Source organism: Vicia villosa, linkage group LG2 (assembly GCF_029867415.1).
Source record: "Vicia villosa cultivar HV-30 ecotype Madison, WI linkage group LG2, Vvil1.0, whole genome shotgun sequence".
Classification (NCBI taxonomy): domain Eukaryota; kingdom Viridiplantae; phylum Streptophyta; class Magnoliopsida; order Fabales; family Fabaceae; genus Vicia; species Vicia villosa.
This window is the reverse complement of record NC_081181.1, coordinates 228,574,091-228,596,319: the sequence shown is the minus strand read 5'-3', so window position 1 is coordinate 228,596,319 and position 22,229 is coordinate 228,574,091. Positions and strand designations below refer to the sequence as shown.

General features: G+C 34.8%; 2 protein-coding genes across 2 annotated transcripts; both read right to left on the bottom strand.

The window, feature by feature from the left end:
- Window positions 1-1,463: 1,463 nt before the first annotated feature.
- LOC131654146 (golgin candidate 5) lies at window positions 1,464-11,782 on the bottom strand. Its single transcript, XM_058924570.1, has 20 exons — window positions 11,423-11,782; window positions 11,054-11,212; window positions 9,805-10,898; window positions 8,868-8,939; window positions 7,452-7,526; window positions 6,977-7,091; window positions 6,414-6,475; window positions 6,271-6,318; window positions 5,672-5,956; window positions 5,521-5,580; window positions 5,292-5,375; window positions 5,135-5,200; window positions 4,923-5,021; window positions 4,625-4,843; window positions 4,089-4,203; window positions 3,788-4,008; window positions 3,512-3,571; window positions 3,139-3,252; window positions 2,661-2,735; window positions 1,464-1,989 (listed from the first exon to the last, which is right to left on the bottom strand). The coding sequence occupies exons 2-20, from the start codon at window positions 11,202-11,204 to the stop codon at window positions 1,954-1,956; spliced, it is 3,051 nt and encodes a 1,016-aa protein (XP_058780553.1). The 5' UTR covers window positions 11,205-11,212; window positions 11,423-11,782; the 3' UTR covers window positions 1,464-1,953.
- Window positions 11,783-12,393: 611 nt separating this feature from the next.
- Window positions 12,394-14,961, bottom strand: LOC131648408 (pentatricopeptide repeat-containing protein At4g21065-like). Its single transcript, XM_058918168.1, has one exon. The coding sequence runs from the start codon at window positions 14,901-14,903 to the stop codon at window positions 12,996-12,998; it is 1,908 nt and encodes a 635-aa protein (XP_058774151.1). The 5' UTR covers window positions 14,904-14,961; the 3' UTR covers window positions 12,394-12,995.
- Between the last annotated feature and the right edge of the window lie 7,268 nt (window positions 14,962-22,229).

Below are 22,229 nucleotides of genomic sequence, written 5' to 3'. Positions count from 1 at the left end.
GTTAAAACAATATTATTTATCGTAAACGAATAATTTATAAATTTCTCGTGATTACTTTTTAAAGCTTTTACTGTAAATTTGGTTTAAAAAAATAATAGTCATGTCTATGGATCTCTGCATGGGGATCCGTGGGGACCCGCGGGGATCCGCGGGAACGGGGATGGGGAATAAAATCCCCCCGTAGCGGGGACCCGAAGCGGGGATGAGGAATAGATTCGATGGCGGGGATTATGGTGGGAATGTATCCCCCGGCCCCGCCCCGCCCCATTGACATCCCTAGGGGCATGTGGCAGCTTCTGATTGGCTGGCTAGATTTTTATCAATTTAATACTTTGAACTCAATTATTTCGTTGCAAATTATTTTTTTTATTTTTATTTTTTTTACCAAAATTCATGATTTTTTCTCTATAAATAGAGACTTGGTTCATTTGATTTGGACACAGAAAAAAACCAAGTTTTTCACTATCTTAATCTTATTATTATCTTTCTATTAGTGTTTACATTACTTGTGTGTTGTATTTTAATTTAATTTAATATGATTTGTATCGTATTCAATTATTTAAATAAGTTTTGTTTTTATTACAAAAAATTAAAAAATAAATTGTTAAGTATTTATTATTTTAATTTAATTTTAATCGAAATTGTAATTTTATGTAATTATAAAAATAAAATTTAAATAAGAATATGAAAATAAAAAGTGGTGGGGTAGGGTGTTGAGTGAAAAACTATTGGAGAAGGTAAAAGTTGAATAAGTGTTGAGTTATTAGGTGGAAGAGAGAGAAAATGATGTGGAGTGTTGGGAGTTGAAAAAGTGGATGTTGAGTGTTGCTTGTTATCGCAGGTGCTGACCTTTTGAGTAAAGATTTATTTCATTTGAGAGATGATTTTATTTTTGAAAAATCGAAAAATGCATCTCCATATGATTTTCGAAAATACATCTCCAAAATAAAATAAAAATGCATCTCCTGATGGCTTAAGGAAATATATCTCCAGAATAAAATCAGCGGACATGGGTAAAAAAATGAGTTTCATGAATTTTGAGGTAAAGGTGTTTTGAATTTTTCACGAAGCTGTGATAGCAACCCATAGAATGCCTTGAGCAATTCCATGTGTTTTTTAACATAAATTTTAACAAAAGTTAATCAAAATAACATAATTTTCAACATATACTCAACATTTTTTTAGCAAAATCATTTTTAGAAAGAAAAAAAACTTATACTCATACATGACTAAAACATCAAAAAAGTACTTTTTATTTTAAATCCTAACCGAACAGATCCATAAGCATTTTATGCATTTTTTTTCATCTTTGATTCTCAGAATCGTGAACACATAAATTTGGAACCTCAACAGCTCAACTATCAGCAATAAAACATTAAAGATAGAATTTAGACAAATCTTAGGCCAATAAGATTTATTAAAAAATTCAACTTATCTTGTAATGTCGTAACATCGTAATAAGGTATTCAAATCAAAATAAGTTACATTGAAAATTGCAAAGGCATATTAGTTGTCCTGTTTGGATGATACATCAACTGATTTGGATGGAAAAAGAAGACCCAGAAATGAAAACGAATGGGAGAAAAACAGTAACACGGTCACAAGTTCAAAGGAATATATATACTTTGTTTACTTGTATCATCACGCACACGAAAAAAAATCCCTATATCTCAGCAAGAAGATTCTCACAGACTATACAACATTCCCCAAGTCATAAATACAAATCATATTTAGCAAGGGAGACTATCAATATATATTTTGCTCAGACAAACAAAGTATAAATCCTTCTTGAAGACATGAAATGAGTCATTCTTCAGAGACTAATGTCTCTAATCTCCAATGAACTGTTACTGTGCCAATTGATATCATACACAGCTCACAGACATGGCCATCACAAAATGGTGGCTAGATGCTACTAACCTTTCCGTTCCCTCAGCCCCGTCTTCGGCTAAATTAGGTGTTACTCATTGACGAACTCATTATCTGGATCTGTAAAAAAAGATATATCATGGTTAGATAAAAGAAAATAGGCAAAATTATACCCAGGGTCCTTTAAGTTATTTTATTGTAACAAGTTGGTCCTTGATGTTTTTTTCGCTACAAGTTGGTCCTTTATGTTAACTAACGTTTGCACAGTTAACCTTTTTCATAAACTTAGTTCCAAAAAAACCAAAGTGACACTAATGGTGTTGATGTATCACTTAACATACGTTAGAGACCATCATTGAATCCTATAATAAAATTTTCAGAATTTTTTAGAGCATAAAAATATTTTTAAACTAATTAAAATGCACACAAAAGAAATAAATTAAATAAAAATAATAAAACAGAAAATAAAATTCTCAGAAAATTACACAAAGTGTAAAATGAGAAGAAATATTTTTAAGAATTTTTTCATAATTTTTGGACAAACAATGAGTTTAATATGAATTTTAAAAGTTAAAAACGAAATAAAATAAAATTAATAAAACAGAAAAAAGGTCAACGATGCATACATTAGTTAACATAAAGGACTAACTTATAGCAAAAAAAATATAAAGGACCAACTTGTTACAATAAAATAACTTAAAGGACCTTGAGTATAATTTTGCCAAGAAAATATTAAGTATTCTGAGGAGAGGTGATAAAAAGATAGTAGCAAAACATCTTGCTTAAAGTACCTTATTCACAAGTAGGTTGACTTGTTCTCTGTACATTTCCTTTAAATCGACAATATCGGCACGGAGCTCTTCCAGCTAAACACATTCAACTTTGTTTAGATATAAAGTACTTAACTTTCTATTTATAATTAAGTAACGGGAAAGCAGATAGAATAGTGATTATATTTGAGTCAGACGCTTGCAAGTAATGACTCAAAAGGTATTGTTTTATTCCCATGGAAATAGAACACAACTGACAATAACTATTCACTTCCCGCTATTTACTTGTTCTATTTTAATATTTTACATTTCAAACTAAATAAGTTTTTTAAAAATTCATAGGAATATCAAACCCTTACTAAACACATTTGTGAGAATAATATCCCTACTAATAAATTTTCTAGAAACATCATTCCCCTATGTATAATCTTATGCCTCAAGACAAGCACCTCCAAAAATATCGATTTTAGATAGCAAAATAAGACAAAGTAAAAATTACCTCTTCATCTCGTTCACCCATCAACTCCAAAGCAGCAGAGTGCCTCCTCCTCAGTGCTTCTAGCTCTGATTTTAAGCCTGGGAGCACAGCAACCTCTCCACGCAACTTTTCACACTGCAGTGTGATTTATACGAATCATGGTTATGGGTTAACATCGAAACGGACCAGACGATAATTGTTAATAGTTATTATAATGAGTTAATAGTGTTAACCCTTGAGTACATGGGCTTGGCCTACATCTTTCTATTTACTACTCTTAACCTAGTAGCTAGAAATATATAGATGAGGGTCACTACACATTGTAGTGTATCACATTTCAGTACTCCCATGTCTTCACTTCTTTCTACAGTAATATACAGGAAACTGAACTTACCTGTGCTGTCAATTTGACCAACTCTTCGGCAAGTGAGTCACGAATAGATTCCAACGATGCCTGGAATTTTTATCATTAAAAAAACGTCATCATTGTACCCCAAAAATAAAAGTGACATTAGCATCAATATCAATATTGTATGATTTAATAGCTTAGTACAAATTCAATTTCTTAAACATTATGAAAAACTTTCAACAAGAAGAAAGATTGGAGCTATGAACGGGAAGGTGTATGATGCCAAATATTAAACTAGAGAACTAAGGCAAGAAATCTAACCAGGCGTGACATATATGAGGCAAGTTCTCCCTCCTTCTGACGAAGTGCAGCCTCAAAAGAACTGGGTGTCATGCTCTTCATATAGTAAGGACTCATGCTTAATTCTCCCGGGTTTCTCCGTTCAGAAGAACTGTCAGATGAATCCAGTGATGCTTGAAGAAAATAGCTTTCTTCCAAGCTTCCCATAGAGCTTGCACTAGAGAGTTTTCGGGCCAGATTCCCTACATCATAAAGTATATTATAGAAAAAATAAGACAGACAAGACTACTGAGCCAAGTGATGTAAAGACAAAGTATCACACCATTCTCAAGAGCAGAATTATGCTTAGTTTTGGGAGTTTGATCTGATGATGGAACAGAATTAACACGAACAGTCCTCTCCAGATCTGATCGAGCGGCCTTTTCTTTTTCTATTTCCTGGCAAAAAAAAAATGAAAAACAATAATCACAAAGGTTCTTAAGATGGATGGAATTTAACATTGTTACGAACAATACTAATTTTTACTAAATCCCATCAATTTATTGTTTTTATTTTCAAATTCGGTTTGTTCCAAAGCTTTCTCGAATAGCCCTACATCATGCACTAATATTTGTTATATCTCAAGCATCCACACAATTTCTCGAAAGGTCCTTAAATAAGCAAGTTGACTTTCTTTTGATACATTTTCAGAAAATTCATCAGCATGAAACCAAATATACATCTTTGGCTGGTTAATTTAATGGCAAGTAGTGTAAGAATTGAAAGATAAGAGAAATTTAATGAAGAAATCAAGAGCTTCATATCAGATGGATATATCACTTGACATTGCAAGTTTAAAACCACGAGTAAAAACTCAACCTGCTGAAGAACCTCCCTGTGCATCAATGCCTCATGCAACTCATGCTTGTGTTTCTGTCTTAGGTCTCTAATTTCTTCCTCAAGCTGTCTCGCACGACCTTCTTGAGTGTCAGCTTCCTCCTTTGCCGCGAGATATTCCTGCCTACTTTCAGCTGCCCTTTGTCTCTCCTTTTCCAGGGTCCTACTTAATTGAGTTTGTTCTGCCCTAAGACATGAAATCTGAAATTCATTATTGAAGTTAGTCACACGTACACAAAATTGCATTTAAGACATGATTTCACTCAAGAAATTGCCGAACCTGAGCCTCCAGAACATTAATTCGAGACAGGGTTTGAGACAGGCGATCATTCATAGATCGTTCCTTCTCCTCGGCAGTTGCAACTTTATCCTCGGCTTCCTGTAGAGTTCATTGAAAAATATATAGATGTATTAGGAAAGAAATTTAATGAAAGAAATACAATATGTAATAGGAAAGATTCTCAAATGAAAGATAAAAAGTATTCTAGAGACCTGAAGTCGAGAGTTAAGGCTTCTTTCAACAGCAGCCCAGGCTTCAGCTCTTCTGGCATTTGTTTCCTGTTTATCGGGTAGTTAAATTATAGTCTAGCACAGATCTCACTCAGCCGAACAAAGAAGGAAAAGCAATTCTCAATCACATGATTATTACCTGCATGGCTTCAATTTGCCTTAAAAGCGGCCTTGTAGATTCTGGAACTTGAGTAATCAGTTCTTCACACCGTCTTTCACTTGCCTGGAAAAATCAAGTCAAATTAGAAAGCTACCAAAAAGCACAGCCATGGTGTAAAAATTTAATAAAACAAAAGAAAAGCAACATCCACAAAAAGTAAAATAACTTTTTTCCAGTTAAATAACTGAACGATAAGCAGAGAGCAGACCTGATAACGTTTTTGAAGATCCTCGATGTCTCTACAAAGCATGTCTTCTTTGAAGACAGCCTGAATAGGGATGAAGGAAACAGTTGAATTAAAAGCAATATGCTGAGAAAGTCAGTTTAGTAAAACAAAAGACAGAAAACACAACAAAAACCTGTTGTTCCTTTCTACTTAATGTTTGTCTCAGCTCTTCAAGTGCTTGGACTAGCATAGATTCACGTTCCTCGGCTTCTCTTAGGCGACTCTCTAGCTCAGTTCTTGCTTCATTGTTGGCTCGAGCCTCTGCAAATGCTTCAGCCTCCTTAGCAGCAGCCAAAGCATTAGTGTAATACTCCTTCTGCGCTGCAATTTCATTTTGATGTTTTTCTATAGTTTCTTGCAACAACTTCTCTGTAGCTGTCTTGTCCCTCTTGATACTTTCTACCTTATTCTCCTCTACCTGGTTTGCAAGACATCAACCAAACAGCATCTTGAATTAGAAATCCAAATAAATATTAGGATTTTCAACAACTACTGCTTTAAAAAGGAATTTGATGATTTCCAATGACAGAGGATCCACAGTAGAAGACAAGAACAAATCATAAATTAGACTCAAGACTAAAAGTAATATGACATGCATATAATTACAATCAGTAAGATGAGAATTTTACAGTCAAACTAAATCACAAAGAAAATATTTTGAACAGAATATTAACTTTCCAAAAAATAGCAAGCAAATAATAACTTTCAATAATGCTCTAGGTATTCAGTTACCTGAAGCTTAGTAGTCAAACCTTTTTTCTCCTCCTCAAGATCTCTAATCTAGCTTTCATGAAAAAAGGTAAATATAAGATTTATTATTTACGTATAAAAACGGATTTAAGTTTGTAGAAAGATTAAATAAGTACTCTGCATACCTGAGCCCTAAGTTTCCTCATTGTAGATTCTTGAGTGGCCTGCTTTTTGGAAAGCTCTTCACCTGAGATGAGAGAAAATTTTATATGAAAAAGGGCCTCTATAATTGTTGGTAATTAACCTGTTGGCGTGCTTCAATGGAATAAGTTTTGATTTAACAGAAAAGCCCTTCAGATGAAATCATTCATTTCCAAAGCAGAGTGGAGACAGTGACTACTAGAAATCTGAATCCATACTAGAGAGAATCCATATTAGAGTGTGCACAGTTTGTTTCAAGAGATATTATCCACTACAAATAGTGTATACTAAGCTACTGTGAACTAAGTGTAATCAGTCTAATAGTCCCCCGCAAGCTAAGTTGGGATAGAGGTGGAAGCATCACACACAATTAGCCTAGAGTGCAAGGCAGTGTTACAGTTTTTGTCCTTTCAGATTTTGCTGACATATATCTAAAAGAAACATCCATATATTTAATCCTAACAAGACACATCAAACAAGAAATAAACTGTTGTATTCACTAAAGTCGGGATAATACAGATATAGGTTTGATTTCAGAATTTGTTACCTTCTGCCATAACTTGATTAATTATTTCATCCTTTTCCTTCAATAGAGCAGCTGCGTCACTTTTTCTATTCTGCTCTCGGCGAAGCGTATCTCTTTCCTTGGTGAGAGCATAAACCTGCAATTAAACGCAAAATGTATGGAATTTCACAACAGTTTTACTTAAAAGTATACACTTAAAACATGTATGTAATATCCAATAATCCTCTTTGATAAATCATAATTTTCAAAATTCAAGATGGATTTCTAACACCAAATGCTTATGATCTCTATAATTGAATTATCATAAGTTTTTAGGCTAATAAGACTTCTGTCATTTGTGACACGGTATATTGTTTTCTATGGCAAAAATTTCAATCATAACTTTGACGTACGGATTAAAAATGCTATACACAACTTTTGAAGAAACCATTGTGTTACACTATTGAAAACTTGGTTGATTAAAAACATGAAGCATAAGATTTATGACAAGTGATACCTTTCTCTCAAGAGTCGAAACCCTCTGATGGTATTCCTCTCGCAAAGACTCAACTTCAGCTTCATTGGACTTTCTCTGCTCCACAATTATCAATAATTAAATAAAATACTTTGAAGAAAGTGGGCCACATGACACATTGACAAAATGAGAAACGGAACATGCTAACTAATTATTTTACAAAAACACCAAAGGATTTTCAAATAGAGATTTACAAAGGAAAACTAATACATAGTGTACAAGGAAAAAAATCCAAAAGGTTATAACAAAATAGTCAATGTGACAACAAGAACGCAAGGATAATATCTAAAAAATACTTAAAAGAAAAACCATTTTCAATAAATGTTTTATACCACCAGAACTGACGCGCTGAATCAAGAAGAAAAACCTAAGAAAATCCTAAAATTGATAGTTTATTTTAAAAATACCTATTGCACTACATATATCATCAACATATAAACATCTTTCAGCTCATATTTTGCAACCCAGTGGCTAATATCTCTTGTTTGTTTTCATACATAACCCATTAGTTGTTTCCATAGTGCTAGAATATGCTGGAAAAGATTTGTGATTAGCTTCCTATGCCACAAAGGTAAGTACTGGCTCCAGTGCATTAAGGAGGCTGAGAACTGACAGAGCCAGGGTTCACATGACAAGGTGAAACTTCCAGTGTGAGAGTTGACATCATACACAATATAGTTAAATTGAAAAAGAGTGTATTTTAGGAAAAAGAGGAATCAGCCAAATGAGGGGAGGTTATAATTGAATAACAATAACATTATAAAAAAATGTAAGGCTTGAATGCAATTCCCTCTATTTTCAAAGAAATAAAGTTTTGATCCCTCCATTTTAAAAACTAATTTTTGGTCCCCTAATTTCAATTTTTCCATGTTTTGGTCCCTTGCCTCATTTTGGGGTAAATTTTGTTAATATGGCAGTGCCTAGATGGACAAATTTAATATCCATGTCATATATTAGAGAAAATTTTGTTGGCATGTTGTCTTAAATTTGTCAGCCTAGAGGGACTAAACAGAAAAAAAATTAAAACTGAGGGACCAAGAAATTGGTTTTTAAAATGGAGGGATCAAAACTTAATTTTTTTTATTTTAAATAAGGGGACCAAAGCTGTATTTAAGCCTAAATGTATTTGAATGAAAAATAACCGAATGTGTGACAGAAGGAGTGAAGAGAAAGAGAGGGAGGCTGTTGTGTCATTGAGAGTATGGGAGAGCCAGAGCTCTCACATCCCCTAAGCTGTGTAATTCGTTTTCTCTGCCTCACATTGAGTAGAGAGCCCTCGGCGTTCAATAAAGGAAATTCTTTCTTTTCTTTCTTTTGATATCAGTTTATGTATATAAAAAAAATGAACACTAAAGTAAAACATGGTCCTTACTACAATGTATTGAAAAATAAATATACCTTTAAATCTTCAATCAAAGCTTTGAATTGTTCATTCTCATTCATCAATTTTGCTATTTCATCAGCTTTAGCCTGCAAAGAGAACCATGAGTAAAAAATTGCAATAACATACACAACACTCTCATGGCTGCAAAAAAATGTACATAAGAGATAAAGGCTGGGAGCTTAATTAGACAAGAAATGAAGCTTTATGAATTTATAGAAACATTAATTAAAAAAATCAAATCAAATTATTTTTCACCATTAATGATTGCAAGTCAGAAGATCTATGCTGATTATATATGAAGGGTTGCAATGGAGCATGAAAACAAATTAAAATAAAGTGAATTAGAAACTTAACAATTTTAACACTACAAAGCAATCTTTGTGATCTTAGTTATATATACAAGAAACTTTGCAAAATACTCCCTCATGGCATAACCAATAAGAAAAGGACAACTAGGCCAAGAAAAAACTTCTTAATCATAACAAAGCCTGCCTAGAGATCATATGTCCACTCATCATAGTTTTCATGCTCAAAGTGTAACAAGATATAAACCCTGAATTGACTTGTCGTCTGAGCACTTATAACATAAAAATAAATATGCATCACAAAAGTTTTTGTTGCTGATATCGAAAAGAAAAAAATTGTGATATATACTTTTTAATCAGTTCATAACAAAGCTAGAAAACATATTTATGACAAAGTGAATTAGAAACCTTAACATTTAACAAAGAAGAAAAGTACAACAGCAGAGCAAAATGTCTTTCCTAAAATAATAGCCACCCAGAGGCCATGTAAACATAGTTTTCATGCTAAAAAAAAGGTTTGAGCCCTACTTTGTTTTCCAAAAGGGCCACTTAGAACAATACTTTTTCAATTAGGACACACCACAAAAATGAATGTGCGTTCAAAAGCTTTTATTTCTTTCAGGAATATGTACAGTATATGAAATACCTGAGCTTGTCTTGCAGCACCTAGTAGTGCTGCCTCCATCATTTTCATCTCCCTTTTCACCCTCTCCAGCTCAATTATGGAATCTGAGTCATGCATATTTTTTACAGAGCTCAAATGTTGCTCTTTTATGTCAGTTTCAATATTATTGGCATGAAGGCCCCTTTCATTTTCTTTTTCAGTTGTTTCATTGTCATGTGAAACCAAATCAGATCCAACCTCAGACGATTCATTTGGAGAAGCACTGGATTGGTGTTCATTATACAATTGATGGGTGCTGTTGATTTCTTCAGAAGCCACAGAATGTAGAACAGAAGTGTCTGTATCATCTCTTTGCTCAGCATTGTCTGATGCCTCAGGTTGAACAGAAGAAACTCTCTCTACACTTTCCTCTGCTTGTACCATCTCTTCTTTACTCTCCTCTTCTGTCTCGACTTCAATAGTTTCATGCACACCACTAGTAGCATGCGACTCGCCGTGAGACTCGCTAGGATCACTAGTACTACCCTCAACTACATCATCTCCAAGATTAGAAACCACGGGTTGCATCATCACTGAACTTTCCAAGGCTCCCACTTCATCAATCTCTTTCTCTTGAGGATTGCTAATAGAATCGGAATTCTCGGACTTTGAAACGGGAGATTCAGACAATTCAATAAGCATTTCCGGTAAATGATTTTCATCCTTTCCATGGTCCAAAACCTGTACAGTTGTTCCATCTATTGATTCTACATGCTCACCATCTTCTTCGGCCTCGTGCACTTTATTTTCCTCTTGAATGGGAGTTTCTTCAGCGTCCACATTGTCTCTTTTAATGGTGGTTTCTTCAGCTTCCACACTGTCTCTTTTAATGGTGGTTTCTTCAGCTTCCACATTGTCTCTTTTATCAGTGTCAAAGGCTTTTTTTCCCTCGGCCACAGGAATATGATCCACAGACTCAGGCTTTTCCACTGATGTCTCAGGTTCAGATTCTTGTCGAGAAGATTCAACATTTTCAGATGTTTCTTCACCATCCTCCTCACTTTTGTTCCCCATGAAAGCTAAGACAGGATTAAATAGGGCCTTCCCGTCCGTAGGTATAGGCCATGATCCTGAAGCTGGAAACAACGGGCACAACAACTCTAATCAGTGTAAGAACTAATAACTCCCCGCCTTAAGAACAGACATCAAATCCAACAACTAACAGACTTTAAAGCTACATCAATCTATTCATAAAACTAAGATAAGCAATAGGATCTCAAATAGAAGTTACCTTCATTGCTGGATTCCCCTCCTTTCTCTTCATAGCCAAGAGCATTATCGAAATTCTTCTCGATACTCTTGACACTCTCCTGAAGTTTATTCACCGCTCCCGCCAAATCAGGGAAGTTCCCCCAAGCATTTTTCGCATTAAACCACGCCATCTCAAAACCTACACACCAATTCAAAACACCCTCAGATCGCAGAAATATCACCAACACTGTATCAACAGATAAACTCTTAATCAAATGCACCATACAAACCACAGCAAGAGCAATAAACATGAATTGCAATGTAAATCTGAAACCGAAAATTGCTGAAAAGAAAGAGATCAATGCATTGAATAGGAAAAAGGATAAGATCCAAAGTGAAAGACGGTAACCTTAACGAATACGTATGATCCAGAAATTCAGATCATGGTTGAGCTCCAACTTAATTTATCAAGTTTCATCAACAAATGAATCATTGAAAATGGACAAAAATTGAAGAAATCGTGTTAATTAGGATAATAATTGATGGATTAGGGTTACGTGTGCGGTTTATTTGGAAAGCGGGAATGGAGGTTGGATTTGATGATCTCTGCAAAAGTATTACTCTGCGAGAGATGGTGGATCTTTGTTCATACGATTGCAATTTACAACGCTACTCTAATTTCTTCCTCATACTTTGGGGACGAGTGCAACGCTGTCGTTTTCGTTCTTTTTTTTATTTTTTTGGTATATTGCTTCTTTTTCTTTCTTAAACGTTCTTTTGGTGAGTAGTAGCACTAGCATATGTTTTTTTATTACACGCACTAGCGTATGTTTGATATGATAAAATGTAAATTTCAAGATAAATTGATTAAAAAAGCAAAATTAATTTACACTAGAGAAAATCAACTTCTCCTCAATTGAATTTTTATCATAATTTTAATTGTAAATTGAATTAGATCAAAATTTCCGTTTCATTCCCAAAAGCTTAAGTTCAGTCCAATATTTAAGTTGTTGTTTGATTTGTGAAATTGTTCGTTAAAATATTTTAATTTTTTTTAAATTTTGATATTCGATGGTACTAATTCAAATACACTTTCGTGAAATTGTTGACTGTATCTAGTTTATAAAATTGTTTTATATATTTTTATAAATCAAAGTGATATATAATATAATAAGATATTATTTGTTAACAGTTTTAAAAAGTAAAAAGAATTAAAAATTAAAAAATTATTAGTTGTGAAAGTGTGAGATAGAAGATTTTTTTTTTTAAAATAAGATAACCAACTTTCACTTTTCACTTTTAATTATTTTTGAAATATTTACTATTTATTGTAAATAGAGGATAAGATCAGAAAGAAAATATGCTATACCAAAACCCAAATTTCCCTTTATTATGTTATATTATATTATATATTGTTATAGAAGATTATAAATCTAGTTTTTTATAACTGAACACCGTTTTTCAAGTTGCACAGTTACACAATGTTTATTTTGGAGTCACTTTTTCACCTATTCTCTCAAAATCCAAGTCACTCAACTATAAAAATATCGTATTCTTAACAATACACCATCGTTATTAATTTCAGTGTAGAATGCCACATGTAATTGCTATGATATCCATTCTCAAAATTTTGCACCATCTAGCATTACACATTCATTGATTTCAATGATACAATGCCACATGTAATTTCTAGAAATCCATGCTCAATTTTGTACCATTAAGCATCTCTCTTGCAAGAATGGCTTAATGATCGTCAATCTAAGACAAGCTGAGCCTCTGACCTTAACCTTCATCTGGGGTTAAAATAATTAAAAACCCTTCATTGCCAATAATTTTTACTTTCCCATCAGCTCATATTAAAAGAGAACTATGGTATAAACATGAACTGGTTTCTTGTATGAATGAACTCAATTATTTCGGACAAAACACCTATATAAGATACTGTTGTTTTGGACAGTTTTCCTAACTGGACTGCATCCTCATCACCAGTGATCACCACATGAGCATATCCCATGTTTAAAATGATGATAGCGGTTAACATCTCTTACAGTAATTTCCCTCTCTGTAATCTTTGAGATGAACTTTATAGCAACATGACAGTCCTCACAAATTCGGAGATTCTTTGTTATCAAAAGTCGGGTTCCTGGTGATGTACTTATGAGTCCAAATGCAATAGCTAGTCTTTCACTATGACTGCACACCATACTAGTTTTTTCATCTTCCTCCACATCGTGGAAAACAGATCCTGTATCAGGTGCATATCCAGCTTCATGCATTAGTCCTTCTAACCTCTTCAACTCTGCATATATTGCATCAGAATTTGAGTGTGAAACATCTCCTGCAAGAAATGCATACACTTTGTTCTTTACTTCAATCCAACTACAAGCAATGTTTTTCTTTATTCCTTTGTCTATCATTAACTGTCTCAATTTTTCCACACCTTCCCACTTGCCTGATTGAGCATACATATTAGCCAAAATCACATAGTTGCCAGAATCATCTGGCTCAAGCTCAATTAGTTTCTCTAAAGCTAACTCAGCCAACTCCACATTCCCGTGGATTTTGCATGAATTCAGCAAAGCACCCCATACACCAGAATCCGGCTTAACACTCATATGTCTTATAAGATCATACGCCTCATCCAGTTGACCACAGTGACCAAGAAGATCAACCATGCACGTGTAATGTTGAACTGTAGGATTGATACCATAATTCCTCACCATCAAGTTGCACAAGGCCCGTCCTTCATCCAACAAACGCCCTCGACTGCAAGCCGCAAGAACACCAACAAACGTTATAGGATCTGGACGAGCCTCCTTCCTCATTTTTTCAAACAAGTCCAAAGCTTCAACAGCAAGACCGTGCATTGCACAGCCAGTAATAATTGCATTCCAGGAAACAACCCTTCTCTCCCAAAGCCGCTCAAACAAAGCCCGTGCAACCTTCACAGAACCACATTTCGCATACATATCAATCAAAGCGGTATTAACCTTATCATTAGATTGAAATCCACGTCTCCAACCAAATCCATGGATTTCCCTCCCATAAGGGAGACAAGCAATATCAGCCGAAGACGAAATGACAGTCACAAGAGTTGCCTCGGTAGGTTTCACACCCACTTCCGCCATCTCACGGAAAAGAGAAAGTGATTCATCAGGGTGTCCATTTTGAGCATAAGTTGCAAGCATAGAGTTCCACAACACAGCATCTCTCTCAACAATATTATTAAACACGTGACCGGCATCCATTACACAACCACATTTCGCATACATGTCAATAAGAGCCGCACCTACAAAAACATCCCTCTCCCACCCATTTTTTATCACAAACTTATGGATGGCTCTTCCCTCTCCAATTGCAGAAAGTGCTGAACATGCTTTAAGTACAAACGGTAAAGTAAAATTATCAGGCTTGAGCCCATAATCAAGCATCTCATGGTATAGCAAAATGGCAGTATCGTGGGGTCCATTCCATGCATAACCCCGAATCAAAACATTCCACAAAAACAAATTCCGTTTGGGAATTTTGTCGAACAGGTTATGTGCATTTGTAAGAAAGTTGGAAACCGCATAAAGATGGACAAGTTTAGTCGCCAAGTCTTCATTGTAAGCAATACCCAGATGACATAGTTGAGCATGGAGCTGTTTCCCTGGGTTTAATGCCTTGGAATCGATACAAGATTGGAGTAGTGAAGCATAAAGGTAGCTGGTTTGTGATGGAGAACAGGAATCAACAAAAGGGAATTGTTGAGTGGGTAATGAGTGATAGGAGGATGGAGAAACAGTGAAAAGGTTGAAGAGTGATGAAAGTGATGTTGTGGTTTGTCGTGTTTTAGTAATGGAATAGAAAGACATTTGGGTTCGGAAACGAGGATTCATGAAATGTAGCATCAGTAGTACTAGTAGTGGCTAATTTATCAATGCATAAAGGTTGGACAACATAAATGAAATCAAATAAACACAACCGAAGCTATCCCTTTTTTTTCTTTGTTTGTATATATATAATAAAATTAATATTAAGCAAGCGGCCCTTTCGTGACTCAAACTGACGGTACGCTTTCCGGCTCGCAACGACTCAAACGGGCGGGGGCTATCAATTTGCTTGCAAAGGGGCTGTTCGCCTTTCGGATTCGGAAAGGACTCGCCTATTTGATTCAAAAGGCGCTACTAAACTACTCTAGTACAGCTAGTGTTAGTAGTACAACAGAATGTCGTTTATCCCGCAATCCCTTCTTCTTCGAGAGCTCCCTATTCTCTAGCAGCCTCTTTTTTCACGGTGATTGGCGCGGGTAGAGAGAATTAAGGTATCAATTTTACTCCTATTCTTATTTAAATTCTCTCCCCTCCTTTCCCCTCCCCTCTATTAAATTCTCTCTTCCCCTCCGTTGAACCAAACAGACCCTAAGAGACATGTTATTGTACACCCAATTTTGATACACCATATTCTACACCTAAAATTATAACTAAAGAAAAATTTTGTTGCACAAAATTCAAGACAACAAAATTATTTAAAAATAAAACTTGTGCATTGTATGTATTTAATTACGGTGTATCATTTCTCTATTCTTAATATATTAGAACTTCAAGAATGCTAAATTTACACTTAATTGTGACACTATATCGTATAATATACGGTGTTTTTGCTTTGTTTAATAGTTTAAAACTTGGTTTGATGATTAAATTGTTAAACTAAGTTCATAAATCAAAAAACTTGAATATGACTTAAAAACTAAGTTTGTTAACTAAATAAATTGAATTTGAACTATATATAGTTCGACTCGTTAGGTTAATGAGTCAACTCGATTATATATGAGATGAATTATATTATCTTTAACAGAATATTTAAAGATTTGTTTTAAATTTTACCCCTATATTTTCTTTTAATTTAATAGTTTTAATTGATAATTTATATTCTCAAATGAGCAAAATATTTCTAAAAAAAAATTATACAAATAAAATCAACATCGTATAAATTTCAATCTTATAACTTTAATTTTATTTTTATATTTTTATTTTAAAAAATATAAATTTAAAATATTATATATATATATATATATATATATATATATATATATATATATATATATAAAATAGACTTTAAAAAATGACTTTTAAGTCCGTGAAACAAACGAGTTGAACCGAGTTGTTCGCGAACTTCTAACGAGTCGAGTTTGAGTTGAAAAAATAGTTTGTGATGAACTCAAACCAATATTTGAGTTGAACCAATTCTTAGCGAGTCGAGCCAAGTTGAGGCGAGTTCGACTCGACTTGACTCATTACCAGCCCTAGTAACTAATAACAATTAAGGACAGTTTTGTAAAATTGTTACATTTTTTCCTTCACTCACTACTTTTCTTAATCTTTGTGCAACAACCCTAATAGACTTTTATTTCGAGATGGATGAGTAACTTGTAGTGCATGATTACGCAAAAAGACGAACTCTAGGATGTGTTCTAATTTTTCTGAGAATCTGTTTCAAAATGACTATAGTTTCACTTTTCAATATTGTAATAATTGCTATTTTTTGAATTACGTTTCTTTATCTATGTAAAAAAATCTTAAACGACATTCATTTTAAAACAGAAGGAGTATATAAGATCAACCATTTTTTAAGTGTATGTCTATTGTATGAGGATTTAACATGTCACCCCCTAAATTATATCTGGCACCCCCAATTTTTCTTCATTTCCAAATTGCCCTTGAATACATTTGGAGGGTGGCAAGAATGAAATTTTTTGGCCGGGCCATTAGACCTATGTTTTCTTGGGTCGGACCGGCCAAGCGGGCTTCGAACTGACCCATTAAAAATAAATTTAGTTAATTTTGGAAAAATTGATTGAGCTTAAATATGAATGCATAAGTGTGTTTTCAAGTGAAAAAGAAAAGTTAAAGAGGATAGTGATATGCTTTCAAGATTATATGATCAAAGAAATGGTTGTGAGATGAAGATAAAACTTGATAAGTATCAGAGAGAATATTCAGTTACTCTTTATTTTTATATAAATCTTTTTGTTGATTTGATGAATATTTTAAACATCACTTAATGAAATTTATGACTAGTCTCTACTTATGTTACATAGTTTTTGTTTATTATATTTTTTTTATAAATTTAAACTATAATATTGAAATAAGGGTTGGGTTGGCACATCGGATCGCCCTATCAGACTGCATGACCTATTAGAGTACGAACAAATTTTTGTTTTGCATTTGGCCTTTAGTTTTGTTGATAACAATATATTGTTTCTTAGAGAACAATTTTGTACCCTAATGGTTTTGCCTAGTGTGAAGCTTTTGCTAACAAATTCTGACTCTAAAGAAATAGTGTGTGACGTCATCAATTCTGAACTCAACACACTCTGACTCTGGAGAGATACAAAATGCACTTTACAAAGAATTTTATCAAGTTTAGAATGATGTTAAACAAAGCTTTTGAAGAACGTTCATCATATAGCTTCTGATTATGACTCTGATAGAAGAGCTTCTGAAGATTATCAAGCTCTAAAGATTTTGTACTTTCAAGTTTCGAGGTTCTGAAAACCAAGTTCTGAAGACTCGGAAGACAAGGTTCTGAAGAATGAGTTTTGAAGACTCTGAAGACAAGGTTTCCGAAGACTCTATTTCTACTTTTGGTCCTTCTAAACATGCTTCATCAACACACATTCTGAAGTCTTTAAAGATTATAAGATAAGATCAAAAAGATTTTACATGAGCGAATAGTACATGGTACAAGATTAAATATTCCCTCCACTACACTGATTTTGTGGCGCAAGGATTGTACTATGGTACGATGTTGTCTACCACTCTTACTAACCGTTATGCAAGAATACAACTGGAATTTTGGAATTTTTATTCTACCGTCTAACGGATCTTTCTATGCCTATATAAAGAAGCCCTTGGAAGATTAGAAGTAGAACTTTTCACGCGAACGTTTGCACTATAATCTTGAACGCTAATATCTCATCTTTGTAAAAAAGCTATCAAGCAAGGAAATTGTGTTCATATACTGGCTCAAAAACACTTTTGTGTTATTCACTGTATTTCATTTGTGTAATCTGCTTTCAAAGAAGCAAATTTGTAAATACACCTTTTGTATCTCAACTTTTTAGTTGTTATTCCTTGAGAGACTAGGGTATAGTCAAAAGCACGGAATAGCTACGAATTTTTCGTAGCAGACCCGGCAAAAAATAAAGCTTACAAATACGCGTTAAACAACATCAAATGGCACCCAGTCCTACTACACGCATCCTTTCGAACACAATGGTGCCCCTGGTTTTTCCTGAAACGTCCTACAAACATGGGTTCGAAAGCTTCACTTCTTTGAGACCTAACAATGGCAAATACTGGTTTAGGGCTCCAAGCTTCAATATTACGCATCAAACCTACTCTAAGGCTTGTTAAAAAGCTCAAAGAAATCATTAGATGAGGTTAAGATACGATCAAATATAGAGAACAAAAATCAAATGTATGTGAACATGAAGAAAGACAAGTATGCGTTTAGGGTCGTTTTAATCACCTCTCATGATCAATACTTACTCTTTGGCACCTGAAGAATAGAATAAGATTATTAGTCTGGTATGAGAATAATTGTATGGCAAGAGCTTGTACGCCCTAGTTTTCTTGATTTTTTGGAGGTTTGGAGAGAGATTTTTGAGGTAGGATTCGTAGCTGCTGATGCTGAATGGTTGAGTATATATAGAGGATGAGATTAGGGTTGTGAAATCTTGGAGAGAAAGCAAGAGATTTGATTAAAAATATTTGATTCTGATTATGCACCAAATCTTTCTTTTTCAAGCTCCATTCTATTTTACAGAACTTTCTTCATGTATTATGGCCCTTGGATGGTGAATTTGGATCTGATTTAATGAATGAGAATATTCCATGGCATCTTATATGATTTTATTTGATTTATTTTGATTTAAAATGAATTTAAATGAATAAATTCAAATATAAATAAAATAAAATCATGAAATAGGTAACTATTGGTTCACGGGCTTCTCATAAGCTTGAATTCACGTGGGACGTCCAAAATTATAGGCCCAATACTCAAAACTTTGAAATTGGTCATTTAGGGTTCATGTACTTTTCCAAATTTTCCCCAACTTCTGACAATCATAACTCACTCAATTTTTATCCTATTAAAATGATCTTGTACTTTCTGGAAAGCCTAATATGTTTTCTACAACCCACTTTCGAACATTTTTTGCATTTGAGGATTTTATCTTGAAGATATGGCTCCTGACAAAAAATGACTTTTTGTGAACTTCAAGAAGGACCTATAATATTTTAGCCCATATCTCTCAAATGAAGCATTTCTTGGGCTTGGGTCCAACATAAAAGTTGTAGATAATTTAATTTCATTGAGAATGAGTTTTGGTTGGACAATTTTTGATGAACCCTGTGAGAGTTATGGCTGGTCAAAGTTCAGTTGACTTTAGTTCAAAACCCTAATTTAGAAACTTTGGTTTTATCCATTTTTGAGCTTTCCTTGATGAATCATGATCAACCCTTGATCAAATGATGAATGTTACCTCCTATTCTTGATGTTAACCAAAAATCCTGACTTTTAACTATATTTTGACCAAAGTTGACTTTTAGGTCAAACCAGTCGACTATTGATTAATTGTGTAGTTGTCTGGACAATCCTGTGAGTCAAAGCTTGAAACTTGGTATGAAGACACTTTGAAACATATGAGATACCATGGAGTCCACTTAAGGTCTCATAAGTTCCATTTCCTTGAAGAACAACAAAACCCTAATCAGAATTTTATTTAGGAGAAGATAGGCATGCTTGCTTCTTAAGCAGTTGGACATGAGACTACTTGAGCCAAAAATATCTTGAAATATGGTGGGCAAATTTTGGGGTATGACAACTGCCCCTGTTCAATTTTCTTAAACCTAAGGATGTAGATTGGCTTGTTTGCGTATCGTAATACGAAGGTGGAAGAGGATTGAACACTAAAGTACCCAGAAATTTGTACTTGCCGACGCAGGAAATAGTGCTGGAGATGAGCTTAAGGATGCCATCCAGGTGTTGACAAAATGTTATCAGAGATGGGTTTAAAGATGCCATCTAACGTAGGTGCTTGTCAGAAGTATGGGGGGTCATGCTTCCCAGGGTGTGCATAAAGTTTCAGGATGTATGGGGTTCAAGCTTCCAAAACGTATACCTCACGTAGAGATTCAAAATATCTGAGGTTCAAGTTTCCGGAGTGACTGACATAGAGGTTCAGAACATTCGGGGTTCAGGCTTCCGGAACGTGTCTGGCGTAGAGATTTTTAGACCATTCGGGGTTCAGGGTTCCGAAGCATATCTGACGTAAAGATTTTCAGACCATCCGGGGTTCAGGCTTCTGGAACATATCTGGCGTAGATTTTCAGAACATTCGGGGTTCAGGCTTTTGGAACATATCTGGCGTAGATTTTCAGATCATCCGAGGTTCAGGCTTCCGGAACATATCTAGCGTAAATTTTTTTATCATCCGGGGTTCAGGCTTTCGGAACATATCTGGCGTAGATTTTCAGATCATCCGGGGTTCAGGCTTCTGGAACATATTTGGCGTATATTTTCAGACCATACGGGGTTCAGGCTTCCGGAACATATCTTGCGTAGATTTTCAGATCATCCGGAGTTCAGGCTTCCAGAACATATCTGGCGTAGATTTTCAGATCATCCGGAGTTCAAGCTTCCGGAGTATAACTGCCGTAGATTTTCAGAAGTCTGGGGTTCAAGCTTCCAGATTTTACAGTTGATAGAGATTGATTTCTTGATGATGTTTGCTTGACCGGTTGGTCGACCTTAAAGGCAAAGTTAGTTTTATGCAATGTCATGATGCCTATATTGTGTGATGAAGTTCTCAAAATAACTGAGAATTTTGCATGTTATGCTTGCATTTACCATGATATAGTATATGATGCATGGAGGTATGTATGTATATGCACGATGTATGGATGTATGTAGATGCTTGTTGAGAACTCTGTATAGTCGCCTCTTGCAAGGGAAATAAATCCCTGTTGGTTGCTGGATATGATAGCAACGTGGTTGTATTGCGGATTCCTGTCTTCTATGCAAGAGCATTTAGCTGGGGACTTTTGATTTATGCCCGAGGATGAAAGTAACTTCAAGAAGAGTCGATCATTCATCCTTTTCTGAGAGATTTAATCCTTGTGCAACCTGACTAGGGATAATGGGGATGGATAATCCTCCGATGTACTAGCTGACCAGGTTTAAGATACGTGTATCCAATGTACTAGAGATTGTGATCTTGAATAACCTTACTGGGGAATACATCCTTATTGAGGGACAGCTTATTCTTTGCAAAGTTTCCCAAGGATTGCTCCGTGGGGATGTTTTTTATACCACTGGCTCTGGAAAAGCGCTTGGATAGTTTGGACATTATCCGACTGCTATTCCTGTATGAAAAATTTTTACGAAATTTTTTGGTAAACATCAATCATATTCAAACACAGGTGTTCGTTCAAAACAAACATCGAATGTTTACGCGAATCAAGTTAAGGAAGTACGCACTAACTTGTATTGATTAGGATACCAACAAGTATCGCCTGAAGTATCAAGCCAACATTAGTCTTCTGAGAGGATGCCATTGCCTAGCTTTTCCCCAACTCGTAGGGACCATGGAGAGATTTGCCTTGCGAGGACCTTCAGAGATTTGTACTATCGTAGGTAACTTGCCTCTAGTATCGTAAACTTGGGAACAATGCCCCTGATTGATCGGGAAGTAGCTTCAACCACGCTTGGATGAATGCCCCTGATTGTTCGACGCTTCTTTGGGAGATCCTTCGAATCTTGACCTGATTTCCCCAGATGGAACGGACAATGAAATTCGGCCCCTTGTATACATTGGCTTTTAACCCACGGAGTCCGATGCAAGGAACATTATTTCTGAAATGATTTTGTCTGTCAGGTGTTGAAAGCGGTATAGCGGCAAGCAACAAAAGTTTTAGAAATATTTATCCGGGAATTTATCGTGTCCACAGAGATTGGTGATATTGAACTGCCGTTCGAAGGATTCTGCGTTCTTGAGTTTGGGTTAAATGGGTTTTTAGTAAACAAGGAAAATATAACATATGAACATAAAAAGAATTCATCTTTTTGGAAGAAAAGACTTATCAAGCTTAGTATATAATCTACTTCTCACAAACTTAAACTTATCGACCAGTTACACTCAACCTACTGTACTTGTCAATGTCATCCGACAT

What these genes read in the sequence shown, in the direction of transcription:
- LOC131648408 (XM_058918168.1), bottom strand. Translation starts at nt 14,903, where the DNA reads ATGCTACATTTCATGAATCCTCGTTTCCGAACCCAAATGTCTTTCTAT.
- LOC131654146 (XM_058924570.1), bottom strand. Translation starts at nt 11,204, where the DNA reads ATGGCGTGGTTTAATGCGAAAAATGCTTGGGGGAACTTCCCTGATTTG. An exon ending in AGGGGAATCCAGCAATGAAG is followed by an intron (nt 10,899 to 11,053) that starts GTAACTTCTATT and finishes CGTTGTTTCCAG; the next exon opens with CTTCAGGATCATGGCCTATA. An exon ending in ATCTTCAAAAACGTTATCAG is followed by an intron (nt 5,376 to 5,520) that starts GTCTGCTCTCTG and finishes TGATTTTTCCAG; the next exon opens with GCAAGTGAAAGACGGTGTGA.